General features: G+C 45.5%; 2 protein-coding genes across 12 annotated transcripts in view; both read right to left on the reverse strand.

Annotated features, from left to right (window-relative positions):
* RIMBP2 (RIMS binding protein 2) overlaps window positions 1-20,734 on the reverse strand; it is a 297,778-nt gene that overhangs the window by 93,875 nt on the left and 183,169 nt on the right. For all 11 annotated transcript variants that reach the window (XR_014069119.1, XR_014069116.1, XR_014069117.1 and 8 more), the window contains one exon: window positions 16,986-17,108. Coding sequence is in view for 1 of the 11 variants with exons in the window: in XM_081543009.1 (XP_081399135.1) it covers window positions 16,986-17,108 (123 nt within the window). In the remaining 10 variants the exon portion in view is untranslated. The remainder of the gene's footprint in view (window positions 1-16,985; window positions 17,109-20,734) is intronic.
* The window catches only part of STX2 (syntaxin 2), a 330,178-nt gene that overhangs the window by 19,614 nt on the left and 289,830 nt on the right, over window positions 1-20,734 (reverse strand). The window contains exon 14 of the mRNA XM_081543064.1: window positions 16,986-17,108. The gene's annotated coding sequence lies outside the window, so the exon portion shown is untranslated. The remainder of the gene's footprint in view (window positions 1-16,985; window positions 17,109-20,734) is intronic.

Below are 20,734 nucleotides of genomic sequence, written 5' to 3' on the forward strand. Positions count from 1 at the left end.
ACTCTGTGCCTGATGCTTAATGCTTGGAATAGAATAACAAGCAAGTCAAAGATCATCTCTGTTCTTATGAAGTTTACATTCTGCTGGGGAGGGGTATGCAGAAAATAAACAGGGAATCTGGCAAATAAATAAGAATTTCAGAGAAGGATAGAAGAGGATGAGGAAGCAAGGTGGTGTGTAGGGGTGACAAGCAACAGTGGAAACTCTATTCGAGTCAGACAGGGAGATGACATTTTAGCTGAGACCTGTATGATGACCAGAAGCTGGGCAAGCAGCATTTTGGGGAAAGCTCATAGAAGCAGAAACCAGCTCCGTGTGTGTCCACTGGCTGCACCAACCCCTGGGACAGGGTTGGTGAGACGTGAGGGAAAGGGCAGATATGCAACAAATGAGGTGGTGGCCCTGTTGTGGGTTCAGTTCTGTCCCCCAAATGGACGTGTTGAAGCCCTCACTTGACTACACGTCTTGGTCACTAGATACAGATGTGACTCATTTTTAAATGATCGCATGAATGATCCACTTCTGGTGAACATTATGGTTTTTTATCCCAGTATGGCTAATGCTACAATAAAGATCATGGGGCACATTATGGGGGCTTTATGTCTTATGTGGACTCCCAGAAGGGAGACTGTAAGAGAAGATGATGCACAAGCTAGGACTTTCATGGTGGTCCAATGGTTAAGAATCCACCTGCCAATGCAAGGAACACAGGTTCGATCCAGGCTCTAGAAAGATTCCACATTCTAGTGAGGCAATTAAGCCCAAGTGCCACAACTACTGAGCCCACAAGTTGCAACTACTGAAACCTGCACACGTAGACCTGTGCACGGCAACAAGAAAAGCCAGTGCAATGAGAAGCCCACACACTGCAACTAAGAGTAGCCCCTGCTCGCCACAATTAGAGAAAGCCTGCAGGCAGCAACGAAGATCCAGTGCAGGAAAAAAAAAAAAAGTATGCATAAGCTAAAAGAGTATGCATAAACTGCCCACGGACTTCCCTGGTTGCTCAGATGGTACAGAATCTGCCTGCAATGCAGGAGACCCGGGTTCACTCCCTGGGTCGCAGAGATCCCCTGGAGAAGGGAATGGCAACCCACTCCAGTATTCTTGCTGGGAAATTCCACGGACAGACCATGGGGTCGCAAAGAGTCGGACACCACTGAGCAACTAACACTTTCAACAACTTTCATAAACTAAATGGGCTTCCCCGGTGGCTCAGATGGTAAAGAATCTGCCTGCAATGTGGGAGACCTGGTTCCATCCCTGGGTTGGGAAGGTCCCCCGGAGAAGAGAATGGCAACCCACTCCAGTATTCTTGCCTGGAGAATCCCCATGGACAGAGGAGCCTGGCAGGCTACGGTCCATGGGGTCGCAAAGAGTTGGACACGACTGGGAGACTAACCACAACCCAGAAAGGCTGCAGCAGTTCACCTCCGGCCGGCATCATGCAGTGCACTTGCTCCCTGCTCCCTGCGGGCCCCGGGCACTGTCTCTCCTAAAAGTTTATTAATCTGATGGAGGTATCGGCATCTTGCTGTCATTTTAATTTGCATTTTCCTGATGATCAGTGACACTGAACACCTTACATGTTTAGCAGCTCAGAATTCTGATGGGCTAGCTGGGGCTCCCTGCAGAGAACAAAGAACTAGGCTGCCTGCTGCACAGAGAAAGTCATTAACTCCATGGTGGGGGCAGAGAAGGTCCAAGTCTCAGAATGAGACCGGGTCCCATCCTTTTGCTGGATGCAAAGAAGACACGAACGTGTGTGTGGTGTGTGTGTGTGTGTGTCTGTGTGTGTGTGTCTGTGTGTGTGTGTGTGTGTGTGTGTGTGTGTGTGTCCCACAGCACCAGGCAGAGAAGGTCCAAGTCTCAGAATGAGACCGGGTCCCATCCTTTTGCTGGATGCACAGAAGACACGAACGTGTGTGTGTGGTGTGTGTGTGTGTGGTGTGTGTGTGTGCGTGTGTGTGTGCGTGTGTGTGGTGTGTGGTGTGGTGTGTGTGTGTGTGTGTGGTGTGTGGTGTGGTGTGTGTGTGTGTGTGTGTGTGTGTGTGTGTCTGTGTGTGTGTCTGTGTGTGTGTGTGTCTGTGTGTGTGTGTGGTGTGTGTGTGTGCGTGTGTGTGTGCGTGTGTGTGGTGTGTGGTGTGGTGTGTGTGTGTGTGTGTGGTCTGTGGTGTGTGTGTGTGTGTGTGTGTGTGTGTGTGTGTGTGTGTCCCACAGCACCAGCCAATGCTCTGGTAGTGCCTCTTACCTAAATCATCCCCCACGGAGATAGGAACGAGAACAAAGCCCCGAAAGCAATAGATTTCCTGTTTCTGCTTGTCTCTGAACATCTAGATAAAGCTATCAGCTCTTTGGATCAAGGGTTTTGCTGGAGATGGAGCCCTAAACATTATTCTCATGTTCAGAGAACCCTGGAGGGTTTTATTGGTGTTTGAGTATCAGCACATAGAAAATGAACTCCAAAACCTTAATTAAACCTGACAATGACTGCAGGCAGGTCTGTATTCCTAGGTATAAGGAGGAATCTTTCCGCACAGATACGAGGTAAGGGGAGGGGCAGAAAGGAAGGAGCTGGAGATAAGGGAAGATTAATCGTCATTGCTAGAGTTACTTATGCATCCCAGATAATTGGGTGTTCATTAACACACAATAAGCCTCCGATTATCTGCATTGAAATTGACTAATCTGTTGATTGTGAGAACAAATCCTGGTCCTGGATACTTTTTCCTTTGTCTTTGAAGCATAAACTCTAATGGGTTAAGTTTAATTAATGAAAAATGTTTTTACAGACTTGGGTCAGATTTCTAGAATTTGCACTGCATGCTGGTCATTTGACAGGAAAGGGGGTTACAAAGGTTCCCTTGTGAACCTGCTGCCAGCGCTGCAGAGTCGACAAAGTGCTCAGGGATCCTCGAAGTCAAGGAAAAGAATAGTCCTGATGAAGTCACGATTTTTAAAAATTAAATCAAAGTCAATGTTGAAATGCCTCTCTCCGCGGTCTTAGTGAAGAAGGAATTCATGGGGCCTGGACTCCATCTTAGGCCTGTTCGTGCTGATCATGTTCGGCCACCTCTCTAATGGACTCTGAACTCTGTGCTTAGTGCCTGTGGAAACGACAATAGAAGGACAAGACCCCCTCCGGACAGGGGAATCTTGAAGACTGTATTCAGGTTACTCATCACACTCTGTGCTTAGTGCCTGTGGAAACGACAATAGAAGGACAAGACCCCCTCTGGACAGGGGAATCTTGAAGATTGTATTCAGGTTACTCATCACCTAAGGGAAAACATACACTAATCCCCCTACCTCCGGACAGGTCATAGATTTTTTTCTGTCACCTTGGGCTTATTGATAATTGATTGTTTGAATATGGGGTTATTGTGATTGTATTTACCTTTCCTTTGTTTATGTAAGTCACAAGGAAATTGGGGTGGTGGGTTCAGACACGTACACATGGGGTATAAAAGATTTTCACAAATGCTGGTCAGGGTCCTTGGCTAAGAGGAGACTCTGCCTTAGGCCTGCCAGTGTAATAAACTGCACTTCACTAACTGCATCGTCCTTCTGAGTGAGCTTGTTTCCCGGAGAGCGTGGCTATAACATTAGCTGGAGATGTCTGAATACCTACCTGATTTGGGGCTTCCCAGTGCCACAAGTGGTAAAGAATCTGCCTACCAATGCAGGAGATGCAAGAGATGCAGGTTAGTTCCCTGGGTCTGGAAGATCCCCTGGGGGAGGGCATGGCTACCCACTCCAGTATTCTTGCCTGGGAAATCCCATGGACAGAGGAGTCTGGTGGGCTACAGTCCATGGAGTCACCAAGAGTCGGACACAACTGAGCATGCAAATTTTGAGTTTTGAGTTTTTGAGTGTGTTAGTGGGGGTGGGAGGGAAAAACACCCTGGCAGGAGTCTCGCTCTCTCTTTCTCTATCTCACTCTCCAGGAACCTTTTTCCAAAAGATGTGACACTCACAGCTTCTGGATGGATGTGAATTTAGAGGATACTGTTCACCCTCCCATCACAGCTGTCCAGCATCTTCTCCTAGGCTGTGGTTCCCACTGGGCTCCAGGACCTGCTCTCAGGCCCTGGGGGTAGACAGCTGCCTGCTCTGCTGGTCTCCTGTCTCACCAGCCCTGGTGCTCCCCTGTCTCCTGGCCCATGCCTCTTGAAATGATCTCAGTGTTGAGGTCACTTAGCTTAAACACTTGGAGCGTGCCATCTTCCCTGCCAGGATGCTAACACTGTCCTAAAATAAAGACACATCTCTGCTCCATCTAACAAATGGAGCCATCTTTTGGGTCCTGAGAAAGAAGATACAGGGAAGAGAGGCAGGATGAGCTCTGGTCATACACGGAAACTGAACAAGTTCTTTTTCTGTTTCACCGGAGCTGGTAAGATGCTAAGGACCTAGACTATCCTACATATCCAGCAACAAGAAATTTGCATGAAAAACACTAGGCTTTTTTTTTTTTTTTTTTCCAGAATCCTTGAGTCAGAGAAGTTAAAGAAAAAAATTGTTTGGTATACTCCCTTTTATCACAAGGTTAGACACTTGTGCCAAGACCTAACCAGAAGACTGTTGAACTTGGAGGTGGGGAGCTCCATGGTGGGGGACATCCTTGTTTGACAATTACCCAGCTTGGGCAAAGCAGAGGTTGGTAATCATAAACTCTCCAGCAGTTTGTCCTCTTGGGGAATCTCAGTCTTTGCCAGAAAGAGGCTGCACTTGACTTGTGGCTGAAGTTTTACAAAAGCGCTTGTAAGCCCCAAAGAAGCAATCTTTCTAGACAAGCTTCCTCGACCACAAGCCTTCAGCTGCTCCATTATTCTTTACAATGACAGAAAGTGTCTATGGTAACAGACCATGTCAGTATCACATCATCTCTTGCTCATGCATTCACTTGTGTACTCATTAATTCTATGGTTAATGCATGCTTATATTCATTAATTCATTTATGCATTCATTACTTCATGCATTCACTCATTTGCTCATTCACTAATTTACTCAATCAACATTTACTGAGTGCCTTCCAGATGCCAGATCTTGTCCTGCAAGCTGAAATTCCCTCTCAAGGAGGTTACATTTTGGTAGGAGAAAACAAACAATATACAAGTAAACAATTAAAACAAGCAAGATAAGTTTTCTCAGAAGAAACTAAAATCAGAGGATGAACATTCACTAATTTACCCAATCAACATTTACCGAGTGCCTTCTAGATGCCAGATCTTGTCCTACAAGCTGTAACAAAGTCCCTCTCAAGGAGGTTATATTTTGGCAGGAGAAAACAAACTATATACAAGTAAACAATTAAAACCTGCGAGGTAGGTTTTCTCGGAAGAAACTTAAATCAGAGGATGTGATAGCAACCTCTTATCACAGACAAGATGGCCAAGAGAGGCATCAACAAGTAAGTGACATGAAACCAAGACCTGATTAACTGATCCAGAGTCAGAAACACAAAGTGTGGAGAGGAACAGCACCAGAGAGTGGAAGAAGCAGTAAGTGCAAAGGCCCTGGGGCACAGACAAGTGCAGTAAGCTCCAGAAAGACAGGAATGGCCAGTGTAGCTGGGTCCAGGCTGTAAATGGGATGTGGTAGGATTAAGTCATGAGGGCTGAAGGATTACCTGGGGGCCAAAGAGCACAGGGTCCTGCAGGAAAAAGTTTAGACTTTCATCTCTGTGCAATAAGAGGAAATGGGTGGGGGTAAGAAGTGGGGATGTGACTCAATTTCTATTTTATTAAGGTGACTGTGTCTCCACTCCAGGGGATAATCCATCTTAGGAAGGACATATATGCCTGAAGGCTTTGCAAAGCTGAGGATGTACCTCTTGGCTACTGTACACTTGAGAATGTCCTGCCTCCATCTCTCATTCATTCAGCCCATGAGTATTTATTGTGTGGTTTCTCTATGCCAGACTGGGCAGTGGTGATACATTGATAGGGAAAAAAGATACAGAGCCTGCCCACACTGCTTTCTGGGAGGGTGACAAGACCAAAAATGATACAGAAAGCCGAATACAGCAAGTGCAAAGACCCTGGGGTGGCTGGAGCATGCCCACTAGAAGAACCAAAAAGAAGCAGTGTGTCTGATTGTGAGGAGGAGGCATGGCCTTCCAGACCTCAAGTTATCTGACTCCTCAGGGTCTCGTTGGCCTTGTCGTCTTTGTATTCCCCTTTTCATTCTGTTTCTGCAATTCTGGCCTCTGCCCCGTTCCTCAAACGTGTCAGGCATCTAGACTTCTATCTCAAGCCTTTGTACTTGCTGTTCCTCTGCTGGAACATTCTTTCCCCAGATTTCTGCACAACTCCCTTTCTCCCTTCATCCAGCTCTCTATTCACATGTCACACTATCAGTGAGACCTTCCCAACCCCTGAATATAAAGTAGTACTTTTATCTTTATCATGCTTTAAGCCCTTGAGAAGGTTGAGACCTTCCCAACCACTGAATATAAAGTAGTATTTTTATCTTTATCATGCTTTAAGCCCTTGTAGTTGTCATTCCCTGACATATACATCATCTGTTTATTAATTCACTGCCAGAAGCAAGGGCAGCACCCAGGAAGTATTGGCACATATTAGATGCTCAATAAATATCAGTTGAGTGCATGCGTGTGTCCACAGGTGTGAGTTTTCATCAGGGTGATTACACTGGAATATCTGCAGGAAACTAGGATCCAAGGCATTTGGGGTCCATTTTCTCGGAAAAGCAGCATATGCTGTCTTACTTTTCCAGCTATTCAAGTGCAAAGCTACTTGGCAGCCCCCTGATAGAACGAAAGAGGCCTCTGAAACACACTATCACCAACTCAGTGTGCTGGTGGACCCTGATTTGCATAACATCACACACCACTGGCTTCCCTGATAGCTCAGTTGTTAAAGAATCCACCTGCAATGCAGGAGACCCTGGTTCGATTCCTTGGTTGGGAAGATCCACTGGAGAAGGAATAGGCTACCAACTCCAGTATTCTTGGGCTTCCCTTGTGGCTCAGCTGGTAAAGAATCCACCTGCAAAGCAGAAGACCTGGGTTTGATCCCTGGGCTGGGAAGATCCCCTGGAGAAGGGAAAGGTCTACCCACTCCAGTATTCTGGCCTGGGGAATTCCATGGACTGTATAGCCAATAGGGTCGCAAAGAGTCAGACACAGCTGAGCAACTTTCATTTCACTTCACTTCACACACCTTAGGGAGAAAGCACACATTGTCTGTTGCAACAGAGACATTACTTTACGGACAAAGGTCCGTCCAGTCAAAGCTATGGTTTTTCCAGTAGTCATGTATGGGTGTGAGAATTGGACCATAAAGAAAACTGAGTGCCAAAGAATTGATGCTTTTGAACTGTGGTGTTGGAGAAGACTCTTGAGAATCCCTTGGACAGCAAGGAGATCCAACCAGCCAACCTTAAAGGAATCAATCCTGAATATTCATTGGACGGACTGATGCTGAAGCTGAAGCTCTAATACTTTGGTCACCTGATGTGAAGAACTGACTCACTGGAAAAGATCCTGATGCTGGGAAAAATTGAAGGCAGCAGGAGAAGAGGATGACAGAGGATAAGATGGTTGGATGGCATCACCGACTCAATAGACATGAGTTTAAGCAATCTCCGGGAGTTGATGATGGACAGGGAAGCCTGGTGTGCTGCAGTCCATGGGGTCACAAAGAGTTGGACATGACTGGGTCACTTAATTGAACTGAACTGAAACTAAATTATCCGTATGAAGACACGTGGCCCATCAGTGATATTTGGAAACAAAGGAGCCAACACATGAACGTGACCAATGGAGTAATTATCAGTTCAGACAGACGCTGAATGCACGTTGGCCCAACTCCAGAGCTGTAATTACACCACATTAACATAAAACGAGCGTTCTTCATTTACCGACCGTGTGTCCCCTCTGCAGCCATCACTCTGAGAACTCTGAAGATGGTGTCAGGTACGAGGTAATACAATTTAGTTGACGACTGTGATCACCAGATGTTCAAATGACAGCTCACCTAGATCACCTTGGGACCATCACACTTTAACTGCAATGAACTGCTCCTGTCTTTCATATCATCTGATCACTGAATGAAGCCACTTCTTGAGGATGAGCGGGTTGGTCCCCAGTGTGAGGACAGAGGGTCTCCTGCACCAAGGATCCCATGGTCACTGTGTACTTCATCTCCGACACAAGGTGGTTCCTTGACCACCAACCCACACCCCAGTGATCCACATCACAGCCAATGACTCCATCTCTCATCCAAACACACTTCTGAACCCTTGGCATCATCCTTGACCCTTCCCTGTCTGTCATACTCATGGCCAATTCTTCAACAAATCTTGCTGATTTCACCTTGAAAATACACTTAGACTTGATCACTCCCCTCTCCCCTCTACTCCCACCTTGGGAAAGCACCCACATCTGGTGTCTTGAGCATCATTTCTAATCTGCCACCTTCCTTCCACCTTTGTTCCTCATCTCTCATTGCGGCCACTGCAGTGACCCTTGACAAATGAAAAGCAGAAGCAATTCATCACATCAGCTATCTACCACTCCCTGAGGAGCATCGATCCCTCCCTAGATCCACAGACTTGGTAAGGGGACATCACAGCTCCTGCAAGCTGATGGGAGGGAGGGTGCTGGGAGGGACATGCACTTCTGGCCTGGTCCTCACAGTCTTCCAGGGTGTCACTCTCTTTCATGGCCTGTTATACCCTGATTAGAAGCTTTAATTAGCCTGCTGGAACATCAGGGAACAAAGCCAGTCAACCCGACCCAAACCATCTGACATCAACCAATAGCTGGCCAACTTTGTGTCCAGCCAAGTCCGGCCAAGATGACAGGACCGTTGAGCCAAGCCACAGGCTCTCGAACAGTATGAGATATTCTTGTTTTGAGCCATGGGTTTTGGGGAGGCTTGTTAATGCAGCACTATTATGACAAAGGTGTGTCTCATGACACTTAGAACAAAAACTCTTGGAATTCTACTTGGGCCCGTAAGATGCTACCAGACAGACCTCGCTCTAATCTAAGCTTCATTTCCAACTCCCACCCTTCCCTCCCTGTTCACCAGCCATCTGGCTGATCCTTGGACCTGTCTGGAATCCTCCCATCTCTCCACCTGCCTAGTGCTCCGCCCCTGAATGTTGACAGCCCTTCCCCCCACTTCATTGAGAAGCTCTGCTCAGGAGACGTGTCTGAGATAGGACGCCTCCCAGGCACTCGTTCTTGTGCAATTGATTTACAGTGCTGTGTTAATTTCTGCTGTACAGCAAAGTGATTCAGTTATATATATATTTACATTCTTTTTCATATTCTTTTCTATGATGGTTTATCATAGGATGTTGAATATTAGTTCCATGTGCTGTACACTAGAACCTTGTCATTTCTAGCTGCATTTCTGAAGGGTCACTACGTCACTTCCTACTGCCTGGCTCTAATTTATTTTTCTTCTAAGCATGTATTACTGCCTGACATCATGTTACAAATGCTTGTCTTTTTCTGCATGAACTGTTCCCACTGACTCGGTTTTGTAACTACAGCAATCCCTGCTGTGGGGAACTGGGCCTGGAATACAAGCAGTGCTCAAGTGACAAGTGTGAATGAACGAATGAATGAATGACTGAATGGTCATGCAATAAACACTCACATGCCAGGGAGACCACGCTTTGTTCCAACTGTGTAGACCTCTGTTGAGATGTTCAGGTACATCTTTTTCCCTGATAAGGAGGCTGAGGGTGCGGCAATTCCCAACCAGACAAGATGGATAGGCAGAGGGGAGCCTTCTCATCTCACCTTTGTTCAGACTCTGATGTTTTCCATCTCACAGTATTTTTTTAAAAATATTTTTATTTATTTATTTGGCTGTGTCGGGTCCTAGTTGTGGCACATGTGGGATCTTTAGTTGCAGTATGTGGGATCTAGCTCCCTGACCAGGCATTGAACCTGGGCCCCCAGCTTTGGGAACTTGGTGTCTTAGCCACTGGACCACCACAGAAGTCTCATCTCTTGGTATTTTTAATTCCATAGACCAGAAATGGGTCCAGGAACATTAATTTTCCTCTTCTTCAATTCCCACCACAAAGAACACTTCTTGGGTTCTTCCTAAGTGTAGGAAATCTGGCTTTAATGATTCTCCCCAGTTTTTCTTGCTAACAGCTCAAGACAATGGCCTGAGGAATCCATATGTCTTTAGAAATAATAGGGACTTGCTTGGGTGGTGCAGTGGCTAAGACTCGGTGCTCCCAAGGCAGGGGACCCAGGTTACTTCCTGTTTGGGGAACTAGATCCCACATGCCGCAACTGAGAGTTCACATACTGCAAACCCAACACAGTCAAATAAATCAATAAAAATTTTAAAATAGAAAGTAAAAATGATAATTGATGAATTCACTGTTTACATATATATTGTTTAATCATGCTTATTTCCGAAACCCCAAAAGAAAGGCATGTGGGAAAATTGCCCCTCAGTTGCTATGAAGATGCTTCAGAAGATATTTTCTACTCTATTGTTCTGCATCCTCCTCTAACATAACATTCTAAGTAAGACCATCACGTTTCATTCCATTCTAAGTAAGACCATCACGTTTCGTTCTCCATGCTTTGTTTTCCTGCGGAAACAGTAGGTTCCCTTCTCTAAGGAATGCGAGTTACATAATTATTTCTATTTCCCTTTATATCCAGGCTGCATGGAGACGCAGGCCAAATTAGATTTTAGAGTAACTATGTCTAACTTCCAAGCTGGTGAATTTGAATTCTCCTTTCTCTTTATCTGAATTTTCTCCTTCCACTCATATTATCTGTGCATGTTCTATTACACGTGATGGTTTTTTGTGATCTGATGATATTCTGGGAAATAAGCATGATAAAAAATATATATGCAGACAGTGAATTCATCAATTATTATTTTTACTTTTTATTTTAAAAATTTTATTGATTTATTTGACTGTGTTGGGTTTGCACTATGTGAACTCTTAGTTGCAGCATGTGGGATCTAGTTCCCCAACCAGGGATTGAACCTGGGCCCCCTGCATTGGGAGCACAGAGTCTTAGCCACTGCACCATCCAGCAAAGTCCCTATTATTTTTAAAAGTATAAAAATCAGAACAAATTCAAATCTGGTAAAATATTATCCGTTTGGTTAGTGCAGGGGGTTCTAGACAGTTTCAGTATTATTCTAATTGGATTGTCTTAGAAAACAGCCACACATTCAATCTTACCTTAGATTCACTAATAGCTTTTGTATTTTGAAGGAAAAGGTAGGTTTCATTCACAATTCAGAGAAGGAAATGGCAACCCACTCCAGTATCCTTGCCTGGAGAATCCCATGGACAGGGGAACCTGGCAGGGTATAGTCCCTGGGATTACAAAGAGTTGGACATGACTTAGCAACTACATATTCACAATTTCGTAAAAAAACAGGGACAAAGTGATTCTGTGAGCTGGTCACCAGTTCCTATCCCAAACCAGCGGCACAGCATCTTTGCTTCTCTCAGATGAGGGTCAGGGGTCAGACATGTGGTCCAGGTTCTGCAGCAGGTATGCTGAGGCTGGAATACTGCACCACCCAAATTCCCCCTCACTGGGCAAGTTCTCTTTATGTCTGCATGTTAAATCACTTCAGTCATGTCTGACAAGGGCATGGCAACCCGTGCCAGTATTCTTGCCTGGAGAATCCCATGGACAGAGTTCTCTCTGGTTTTCAGCAAATTAGGTTGACCAACACCACTCTGGGGGTTCAATTTAATTCAAATCAATGACAACCTCAGACTGTACATCACACTCCAGGAGTTGTGGGGATGTCCAGGAACTTCTGGAAATGCAAGGTCATCATTTTAACCGAGTTAACAGAAATGATAGTGTTTTCTAAGATAAGTCAGCTGCATCTTAGCTCAGCATGGCAATCACCTCCTCCCTTCTCCATCACCCACTGATGGGCTTTGCTGCTCAAGGGGAACAAAAAAGGCTAAATGTGGGGGTTGGGTGTGTGGAATGGATTGAGAGTTTGAGGTTAGCAGATGCAAACTAGTATATAGAGAATGAATAAACAACAATGTCCTACTGTATAGCACAGGGCACTCTATTCAATATCCTGTAATAAACCATAAAGGAAAAGAATACATATGTATAACTGAATCACTTTGCTGTACAGCAGAATTTAGCACAATATTGTAAATCGACTATATGTCAATTACATAAATTTTTAAAAAATAATAAAATGGGCTTCTCTGGTAGCTCAGATGGTAAAGAATCTGCCTGCAATGCAGGAGACCTGGGTTCGATCCCTGGGTCGGGAAGATCCCCTGGAGAAGGATTGGCTACCCCTTCCAGTATTCTTGCCTTGGAAATGCCACAGACAGAAGAGCCTGGCAGGTTACAGTCCATGGGGTCGCAAAGAGTCGGACATGACTGAGCCTTAAACAGTTTCATTTTCACCAAATTGGAAAAAAGGCTAATTTTGAATAGCCCTTTTATTACCATGACCAAATTATCAGGAGAAGAACATGGTGTGTTTTCAACTGGTCCAAGCTGAAGCAATGTTGACAAAACATGGAGTTTCCTGGCTTGAGAGTGGTTCTTTGAAAGCAGCAAACTTTAGCAGGTTCTGTCCAAGAGCCCAGGGATTTCAGCAGTTCTATCAGGATCGTCACCTCCCTGATCTTTTCCCTCCTGCTGTCAGCCCAAAAGGCTCTCAATGCCCAGTGTAAGAAAAAGGCAAGTCCCATAGAGTTTTGCAAATTCACAAGACACGTTTTCCTTCAACTGCCATGGAATCACCCCCCTTACAAAGGACATGCCTCTTCTAATCTCTAGATCTTTTTGTCTCCCTTTTTTGCAGGGAGCACAAATCTTTTGAGAGACCTGTTTTTGCCTCCAGTAAGGCCCCTGTCCCATGCCAGCCTGGTTGGGCATGTCCTGCAATTCAGCCCTCCTGTGGGGGCCCCATGGTTCATCCACTCATTACAAAGGTACTGAGGAGAAGAACTTTATGAAGGAGTTTGGGATTGACATGTACACACTGCTATATTTAAAATGGAAAACCAACAAGGATCTCCTGTATAGCGCCAAAAACTCTGCTCAATGTTTTGTGGCAGCCTGGATGGGAGGAGAGTTGGGGGGAGAATGGATACATGTATATGGATGGCTGAGTCCCTTTGCTGTCCACCTGAAGCTATCACAATATTGTTAATTGGCTACGTTCCAATATAAAATAAAAAGTAAAAAAAAAAAAAAAGAACTCAGTGCCTGGATTTGTTCCAGAAATAGAGCTAGGAGTGGATGGCATCAGGGCAGAGAGTGGAAGACAGGGGTCCGAAGAGGTGAGGGTGACTGCATGGCCTGGGCTGAGGCCAGTAAAGGCGCCAGGCTTTGGGTAAGTGAACTGGGGCGGGAGGAAGGATCATGTGAATGGTTTGAGGATGGTGCTGGGATCTGATTTCTATTTTTACAGTACTGCTCTGGCCACCAAGTGAAGAATAGGACAAAACAGCAGTGGGAGCTGGCGACCAATGGGAGGCGGTGACCAGAATCCCAGGCCCATAACATTGTCATTTGTCCCCATGGACCCCTCACAGCCTCTAACCTCTCCTGCTCTTGCTGCCTTCCTGGTGTCAAAGATGACCATGTCCACCAATGGCTGTCCATGGCCTGCTCATCAGCTAAAGTCTCATCAACCAATTCCACCCTTAGAAATGGAGCCAAAGGGAGGAGCCCAACCAAATCCCACACTCTCTCCTTCTGGACCACAGTCCAGCTCCCCAGACCCTGGGATTCCACACCCCAAAGTTCTCAAGCTCACCCTCAGCTCCTGCACAGTCCTCCTCCCAGGTCTACCCCCCAACCAAACGCCGATGACACCCCTGGTGTGTACCCCCTGGACCGGAGGGCAGCCAAAGAGAGGGCTGTTTGCAGGGCACCGCAGACAGAACCTGGATGTGAACTCAGGTGTCTCCATGTGTGCAAGACCCTGGTGATGAGGCTCAAACCCCAGGTCAGACAGAAGGGTGGTGGGGCGCCTAAAGCTGGGAATGCACAGCCCTTCACCCACTCTGGATGAGAGGAAAGACTGGCCTGAAACCTGGCAGGCAGGCAGGAGACATAGAAGGGAATTTCACACCCTAAAATTATAAACAGGGCCTCCTCTGCTCACAGGTAGGATCGGTGCTATTGGTCACCTCCCCCAAATACTCGAGGGTGGAGCAGGCTGAATAATGTTCCCCAAAGAGGTCCACCCCTCAAGCCCTGGGGGGCCTGGGACTATGTCACCTTACAGGACAAAGGGACTTTTCACTGGGATTAAATTAAGGATGTTGAGATGGGGAGATTGTTCAAGTGGACCGAGTGTCATCACAGGTTCCTGACACAAGGGAGGTAAGAAGTCAGAGAAGCTAATTGCTGGCTTTGCAGGGAGGGGGGAGGGACCAGGAGCAGCTGTCAGAAGGTGGGGACAGTGGGAAATGGTCTCCCCATAACCTTCTGGAAGGCTGGCAGTTCTACTGACACCTTGATTTTAGCCCACATGACTCAATTTGGATCTGACCTCCTGAAGTGTAAGAGAATATATTTGTTGACTCACAGGCTTGGAGAATGAACCTATGGTTGCTAAAGGGAAGGATGGGGGGAGGGGATAGTTAGGGAGTTTGGGATGGACAGTGCACACTGCTTTATTTAAAATGGGTAACCAACAAGGACTTACGGTATAGCATCCAGAACTCTGTTCAAAGTTGTGTGGCAGCCTGGATGGATTGGGGGAGAACAGATACATATATGTGTATGGCTGAGTCCCTTCACTGTTCACCTGAAGCTATTACAACTCTGTTTGTTGATCAGCTATGTGTGTGTGCATGTGCTAAGTCGATTTAGTCGTGTCTGACTCTTTCTGACTCTATGGATCATAGCCCATCAGGCTCCTCTGTCCATGGGATTCTCCAGGCAAGAATACTGGAGGGAGTTGCCATGCCCTCCTCCAGGGGATCTTCCCGACCCAGGGATCGAACCCAGGTCTCCTGCATAGAAGGCAGATTCTTTACCCTCTGAGCCACCAGGGAAGCTCCTCTACCCCAATAGAAAATAAAAAGTTTTTTAAAAAAATAAATGGCTTTTGCACATCAAAAAAGAGAGAGAATACATCTGTTTTATTTTACATTGTGATAATTTGTTACAGCAACAATTAGAAACTAACACAGTTTCTCAACCTTGCTGCCAATGACATTTTGGACCACTTAATTCTCTGCTGTGGAAGCGGTCCTGTACATTGTGGGAGGGTTAGCAACATCTCTGGCCTCTGCCCACGAGATGCCAATAGCCCCATCCCCAGTCATATACATCAAAAATGTCTCCAGATTGTCAAATGCCTCCTGCAGGCATAGTCACCCAGGAGGCACAGTCATCCAGAACCTCTACCCTACACTGTCCTTCATGGTGACTTTACTCCAACAGACCCTCAGCAAAGCCCCTGGGTACACTCTGCTTTCCCAGCCCATCCTCCGCTGACTCTACCAAACACCATCTTTCCCAACCTCTATGGGTAGAGAGTTGAATGAAGCACAGTTTGTGCCCTCAGACAACTCACAGTGGTCCAGGTAGCTCCTGAAATGAATAATTACGTGGCATCTCACTCCATTAGGGCTATGTTCTAAATTCAGAGGAAAGGGTAAAAAGAAACATGGTCAGGGTTAGCCTTGGTCCTTCCTCCAGAGAGGGCCAGGTAGACACTCAGGGGCATCTCAGACACCACCAGCACGGGGCATGACTCTGTCCCCTCCGGAATCACACAAGGGTGTGGTTCCCCTTTAGGGCCAGCAGAAAGAATAGGGCATCTTTACTCTTAAACTGGGGACTTCACCAATGGCTGAGAGGTAAAGAATCTGCTTGCAATGCAGGAGATGTGGGTTCAATCCCTGGGTCAGGAAGATCTCCTGGAGGAGGAAATGGCAACCAACTCTAGTATTCTTGCCTGAAAAAATCCCAAGGACAGAGGAGCCTGGTGGGCTACAGTCCAAAGTGTTGAAAAGAGTTGGACACGACTAAGCATGAGCACGCACATGCACTCTTAAATTGAGATGTAATTCACAAACCATAGAATTCACCCCTTGAAGCGTACAATTCAGAGGTGCTGGTACATTCACAGTGTTTGGTAATCATCACACTAATTCCAGAACATTTTCATCACCCCCAAAAGAAACCCTGTATCCATTTTGCACCTCACCCTAGTCCTCACCAATCATGGATCTGAGTCCCCTCAGAGTTCTAGCAGTTCCCCCAAATAAGCTAAAGGTGGAGTTAAAATCACTTCCTCATGCAAGACAGTGGGTGGGCACACCATAACTCTGTTCTGTGCTTATGCAATACAAATGCTTAATCTATGTACTAGATTGTAGAACTGCAGGTGATTATTTTATTCTTTTATGTTAAAATTTTTTTCCCACTATGAGAAACCAAAAAAATTTTAACACTTAAAAAAAAGGCAACGAATTCATTCAGCTTAACTCAGTAATATCAAAAGCAAATCAACCCACCCATTAAATATTGAAGGAGATCCCAGCTCATCAGGAATGCATGAGGCTATCCAATTACCTGCAGCTTGATAAAACAATTTCTGACTTAGCTATTCTCTTTATAACAAAGGTCGTTAACCATCTGAAGAACAGCTTAAAATTCATGAAATCTGAAAAACCAACGTAGACACTGCTGGTCTTCAACTTAAGCTCAATTTCCATTCTAGAGTGCTGCCTAGCATCTCTTGCTCAGCTGTGTTTAACATTCTAAGAAATGGAAATGCATAATTGGTTTTACGGGATCGCTTTCAGAAACATTCAAATTTTGTTATTTATTGCTTTGTATACCACAGAAAGGGTAAAAACAGCCCCATAGAGCCCTGAATTTTTATGATTTCGAAACTCAAAAGGAGTTTCAACCACTCTCTGCTTTGGGATTCTGCAGCCCCTCCTTCCTCACATCGACCCCTGGGGAAAGCGGAAGCGGAAGTGCGTCCTACCTTTAGGACCTGTTCTAGGTTCTCCAGCTTGGCTTGGAGCTGGTGTTTCTCCTTCACGGCCAAATCACGTTCTCTGGTCACTATGGTGAGCGTGTGTTTAAGCCGAGCATACTCTGCTTTCACCTAAAGTAGCAAGGATGGAGAGAAGGGGCGTTTACAGTATGCACAGGACCTGCAGTGGGTATTTGTCCCCAGCTGTCATCTGTCACTTCCCCTTTAAGTTCTTTCTGGAGACTTCCCCTCCCTCATCCTCAGTCCTGGACTTCGCAGTGGGTCCAGTCCTGCTGGGGTGAATACGTGTGACCAAGGGCTGGCCAATCAGCACACAGCCTCCCTCTTCATCCCACCCATCCTCACCACATCCACAGTGATTGGATCAGGTCTGGGGACGTGACCAAGGCCTAGCCAATCAGTATAATCCCATTCCCGGGATGTGAAGATTAGGAGAGGAGGGGCATAGGACCCAGTAGCATCCATGGAGAATAAGATATTAGACTGTGCAGGAATCTGGGAAGAGATTCCCTGGGAAGAGATTCACCCACTGGACTTGGAAAGTTAAAGACAAAGGTTGGAGCTACACTGCCATTTGCATTCATGAGGGAAGAACTCATCTGAGAATAGATTCTAGAGATGTAGAGGGAGAAGCAGGGTCCTGATGACATTGTGTGAGCAACTAGAGCAAGCTGTACCTGAAGTTAATGCTTTCCTTTCTAGTTACTTAGGCCAATAGATTCCCTTGGTTTACTTGTGTCAGTTTGAATTGCCTTCTGTCCCTTTGAACTGAAAGTCCTAACAGACACTAAATGTTACTCAAATTGTGTAGCCATACTAAATTCTTTTGCCTAAAATTTTACCTCTGTTGTAAAAGTGGACAAAAATGGCAACAAAGCGCCACGTGGATTTGGATGATGGATGCTCCAATAACCTCAGAAACCATGTCCATTTTCAGCCCAGAACCCCCAGGACTCCCATGTTTAAAACTTATCTGGCAGGCTCTACTAATCCTCCATCTCTCCTCTAGCTTCTTTGAAACAGACAAGGGCATGACCTTGATGAGAGAAATTACCTGATTTCTTCTCCGTTATTTTTTCATTGCGCAGCATGCTTTGTTCCAGCCACAAAATTTTAATTTCTTCCCCTCCTCCCCAAACAGTACAACATGAATTATGGCTTCAATAACAGACTGTCACAAAGTCATGGGTTTTTTGCTTTTTTTTTTTTTTAGCTACGTAAGTCCTTTCTGATTCAAATGCTTTATGTACGGTCTTCATGTAACCTGACAGTTTCTGTTGCACAGAAAGAAAAGAAGGCGCCCACTTGGCATTCCTAAATGGAGCAGGGTTACAGGGAAGCTGTTATTAAGAGGTCGTGGAGAGGTCTGATTCACAGAAGTATTTTCGTGCCATTTTGCTACAGTGTGATGCATCAAGCAATGAACTCAGGGGAAAATTCAAATGCTACCTGGTGAAAATGTCATGACCTATTGGAACTAAGCAGAACCTGCATTTGAACCTCAACTCCAGGTTTGCTGAAAGCCTTCGCTTCTCATGTCCTGGCTAATCAAGGAAATTAGACTTGGGAACAGTATTCAAAAGCCCCAAGTCCAGTCTTGCACCATAGTCAGCAGAAGCCTTCTTTACAATAGAAGATCTTACTGCTCCCTGATTAAAACCTCCCAGGGCTGCCATGGAAATTGGAATCAAGTCCAAATTCCTGATGAGGCCTCAAAGTCCTGCAGCATCTGGCCTACCCACCTCTCTGATCTGACCTGTTACCATCCACCATGCTCAGTCACTTTGGCCTCTTTTAATCCCTTGAACAAGCCAAGCTTATTCCTGCCCCAGGGCCTTTGCACGTGCTGTTCCCATTATGGCACATACCTGCCCACCTCCCACTCCACCCCCACTCTCTGCTCATCAATTATGTCACTCCTCAGACAAGCCCTTGGGGTGCCGATATCCTCCCTACTTGTCTGTCTTCATTGCCCTCGCCATTTTCCCCTGCTTTATTTTCCATGGGCATTTATCACTATCTGAAATTATCATATGAGCAATTTACATTTTTTCTCAGGGTTGCTCCTCAGAATGTAAGCTCTGATAGGACCAGAATTTTCTTTAGTGATCCAATTCTCTGTTGTCAGAGTAGAGAAGTAGAATGAATAGCCAAAGCCCATGTAAGTCAGGTATTTCCAAGAAACTCCAACTCATACTTTGTAGGGAAGCTGACTTGGGTTTCAGGCTCCATTTGCTGGCCTCATTTATTTCTGTATATTTAGTTATTATCCAGCCCCTTATAAGAGCACAGGGCAGTCAGGAATCATCCTGCCAAGTGCACTGCCCAGAGTTTTGGTCAAGAATAGCCAATCCCCTTTATGTTTTATCACAGGATATATATATTTTTTTAAATTGGAGGATAATTGCTTTACAGTGTTGTGTTAGTTTCTACTGTAAAACAATCATGAATCAGCTAGCTATAGGTATACATATATCCCCTCCCTGTTGAGCCTCCCTCCCATCTGCCCATCCCACACCTCTAGGTCATCATAGAACAATGAGCTGAGCTCCCTATGATAAACCATAATGGAAAAGACTATTAAAAACAGAATACATAAATATAACCTAATCACTTTGCTGTATAACAGGAATTAAAAACATTGCAAATTAACTATACTTCAATAAAAATAAATAAAAAGATTTTTAAAAACATTAAAATAATAATATATATGCAGAGTACATCATGAGAAATGCTGGGCTGGAAGAAATACAAGCTGGAATCAAGATTGCCGGGAGAAATACCAGGAACCTCAGATATGCAGATGATACCACCCTTATGGCAGAAAGTGAGGAAGAACTAAAGAGCCTCTTGATGAAAGTGAAAGAGGAGAGTGAAAAAGTTGGCTTAAAGCTCAACATTCAGAAAACTAAGATCATGGCATCTGGTCCCATCACTTCATGGCAAATAGATGGGGAAACAGTGGAAACAGTGTCAGACTTTATTTTTCTGGGCTCCAAAATCACTGCAGATGGTGATTGCAGCCATGAAATTAAAAGACTCTTACTCCTTGGAAGGAAAGTTATGACCAACCTAGACAGCATATTAAAAAGCTGAGACATTACTCTGTCCACAAAGGTCCGTCTAGTCAAGGCTATAGTTTTTCCAGTAGTCATGTATGGATGTGAGAGTTGGACGGTGAAGAAAGCTGAGCGCCGAAGAATTGATGCTTTTGAACTGTGGTGTTGGAGAAGACTCTTGAGAGTCCCTTGGACTGCAAGGAAATCCAACCAGTCCATCATAAAGGAAGTCAGTCCTGAATATTCATTGGAAGGACTGATGTTGAAGCTGAAGCTCCAATACCTGGCCACCTGATGTGAAGAGCTGACTCATTTGAAAAGACCCTGATGCTGGGAAAGATTGAAGACAGGAGGAGAAGGGGACAACAGAGGATGAGATGGTTGGATGGCATCACCGACTCAATGAACATGGGTTTGGGTGGACTCCAGGAGTTGGTGATGGACAGGGAGGCCTGGCATGCTGCGGTTCATGTGGTCACAGAGTTGGACATGACTGAGTGACTGGACTGAACTGAACTGAACCTGCAGACAGACCACAACCCAGAAGTGAATCTGGAAACTGACTGGCAGATGCCAAACCTGTGCTTCCGCAGGGACGTTGCCAACAGTGGACAGAACAGATGGATGTTAGAGTGTCAGGCCCACCCATAAATCCCATTTACCCCACATGGAGCTAAA

The sequence above is a fragment of the Giraffa tippelskirchi genome, chromosome 11 (genome assembly GCF_054371585.1).
Source record: "Giraffa tippelskirchi isolate mGirTip1 chromosome 11, T2T-mGirTip1v1.2.pri, whole genome shotgun sequence".
Classification (NCBI taxonomy): Eukaryota; Metazoa; Chordata; class Mammalia; order Artiodactyla; family Giraffidae; genus Giraffa; species Giraffa tippelskirchi.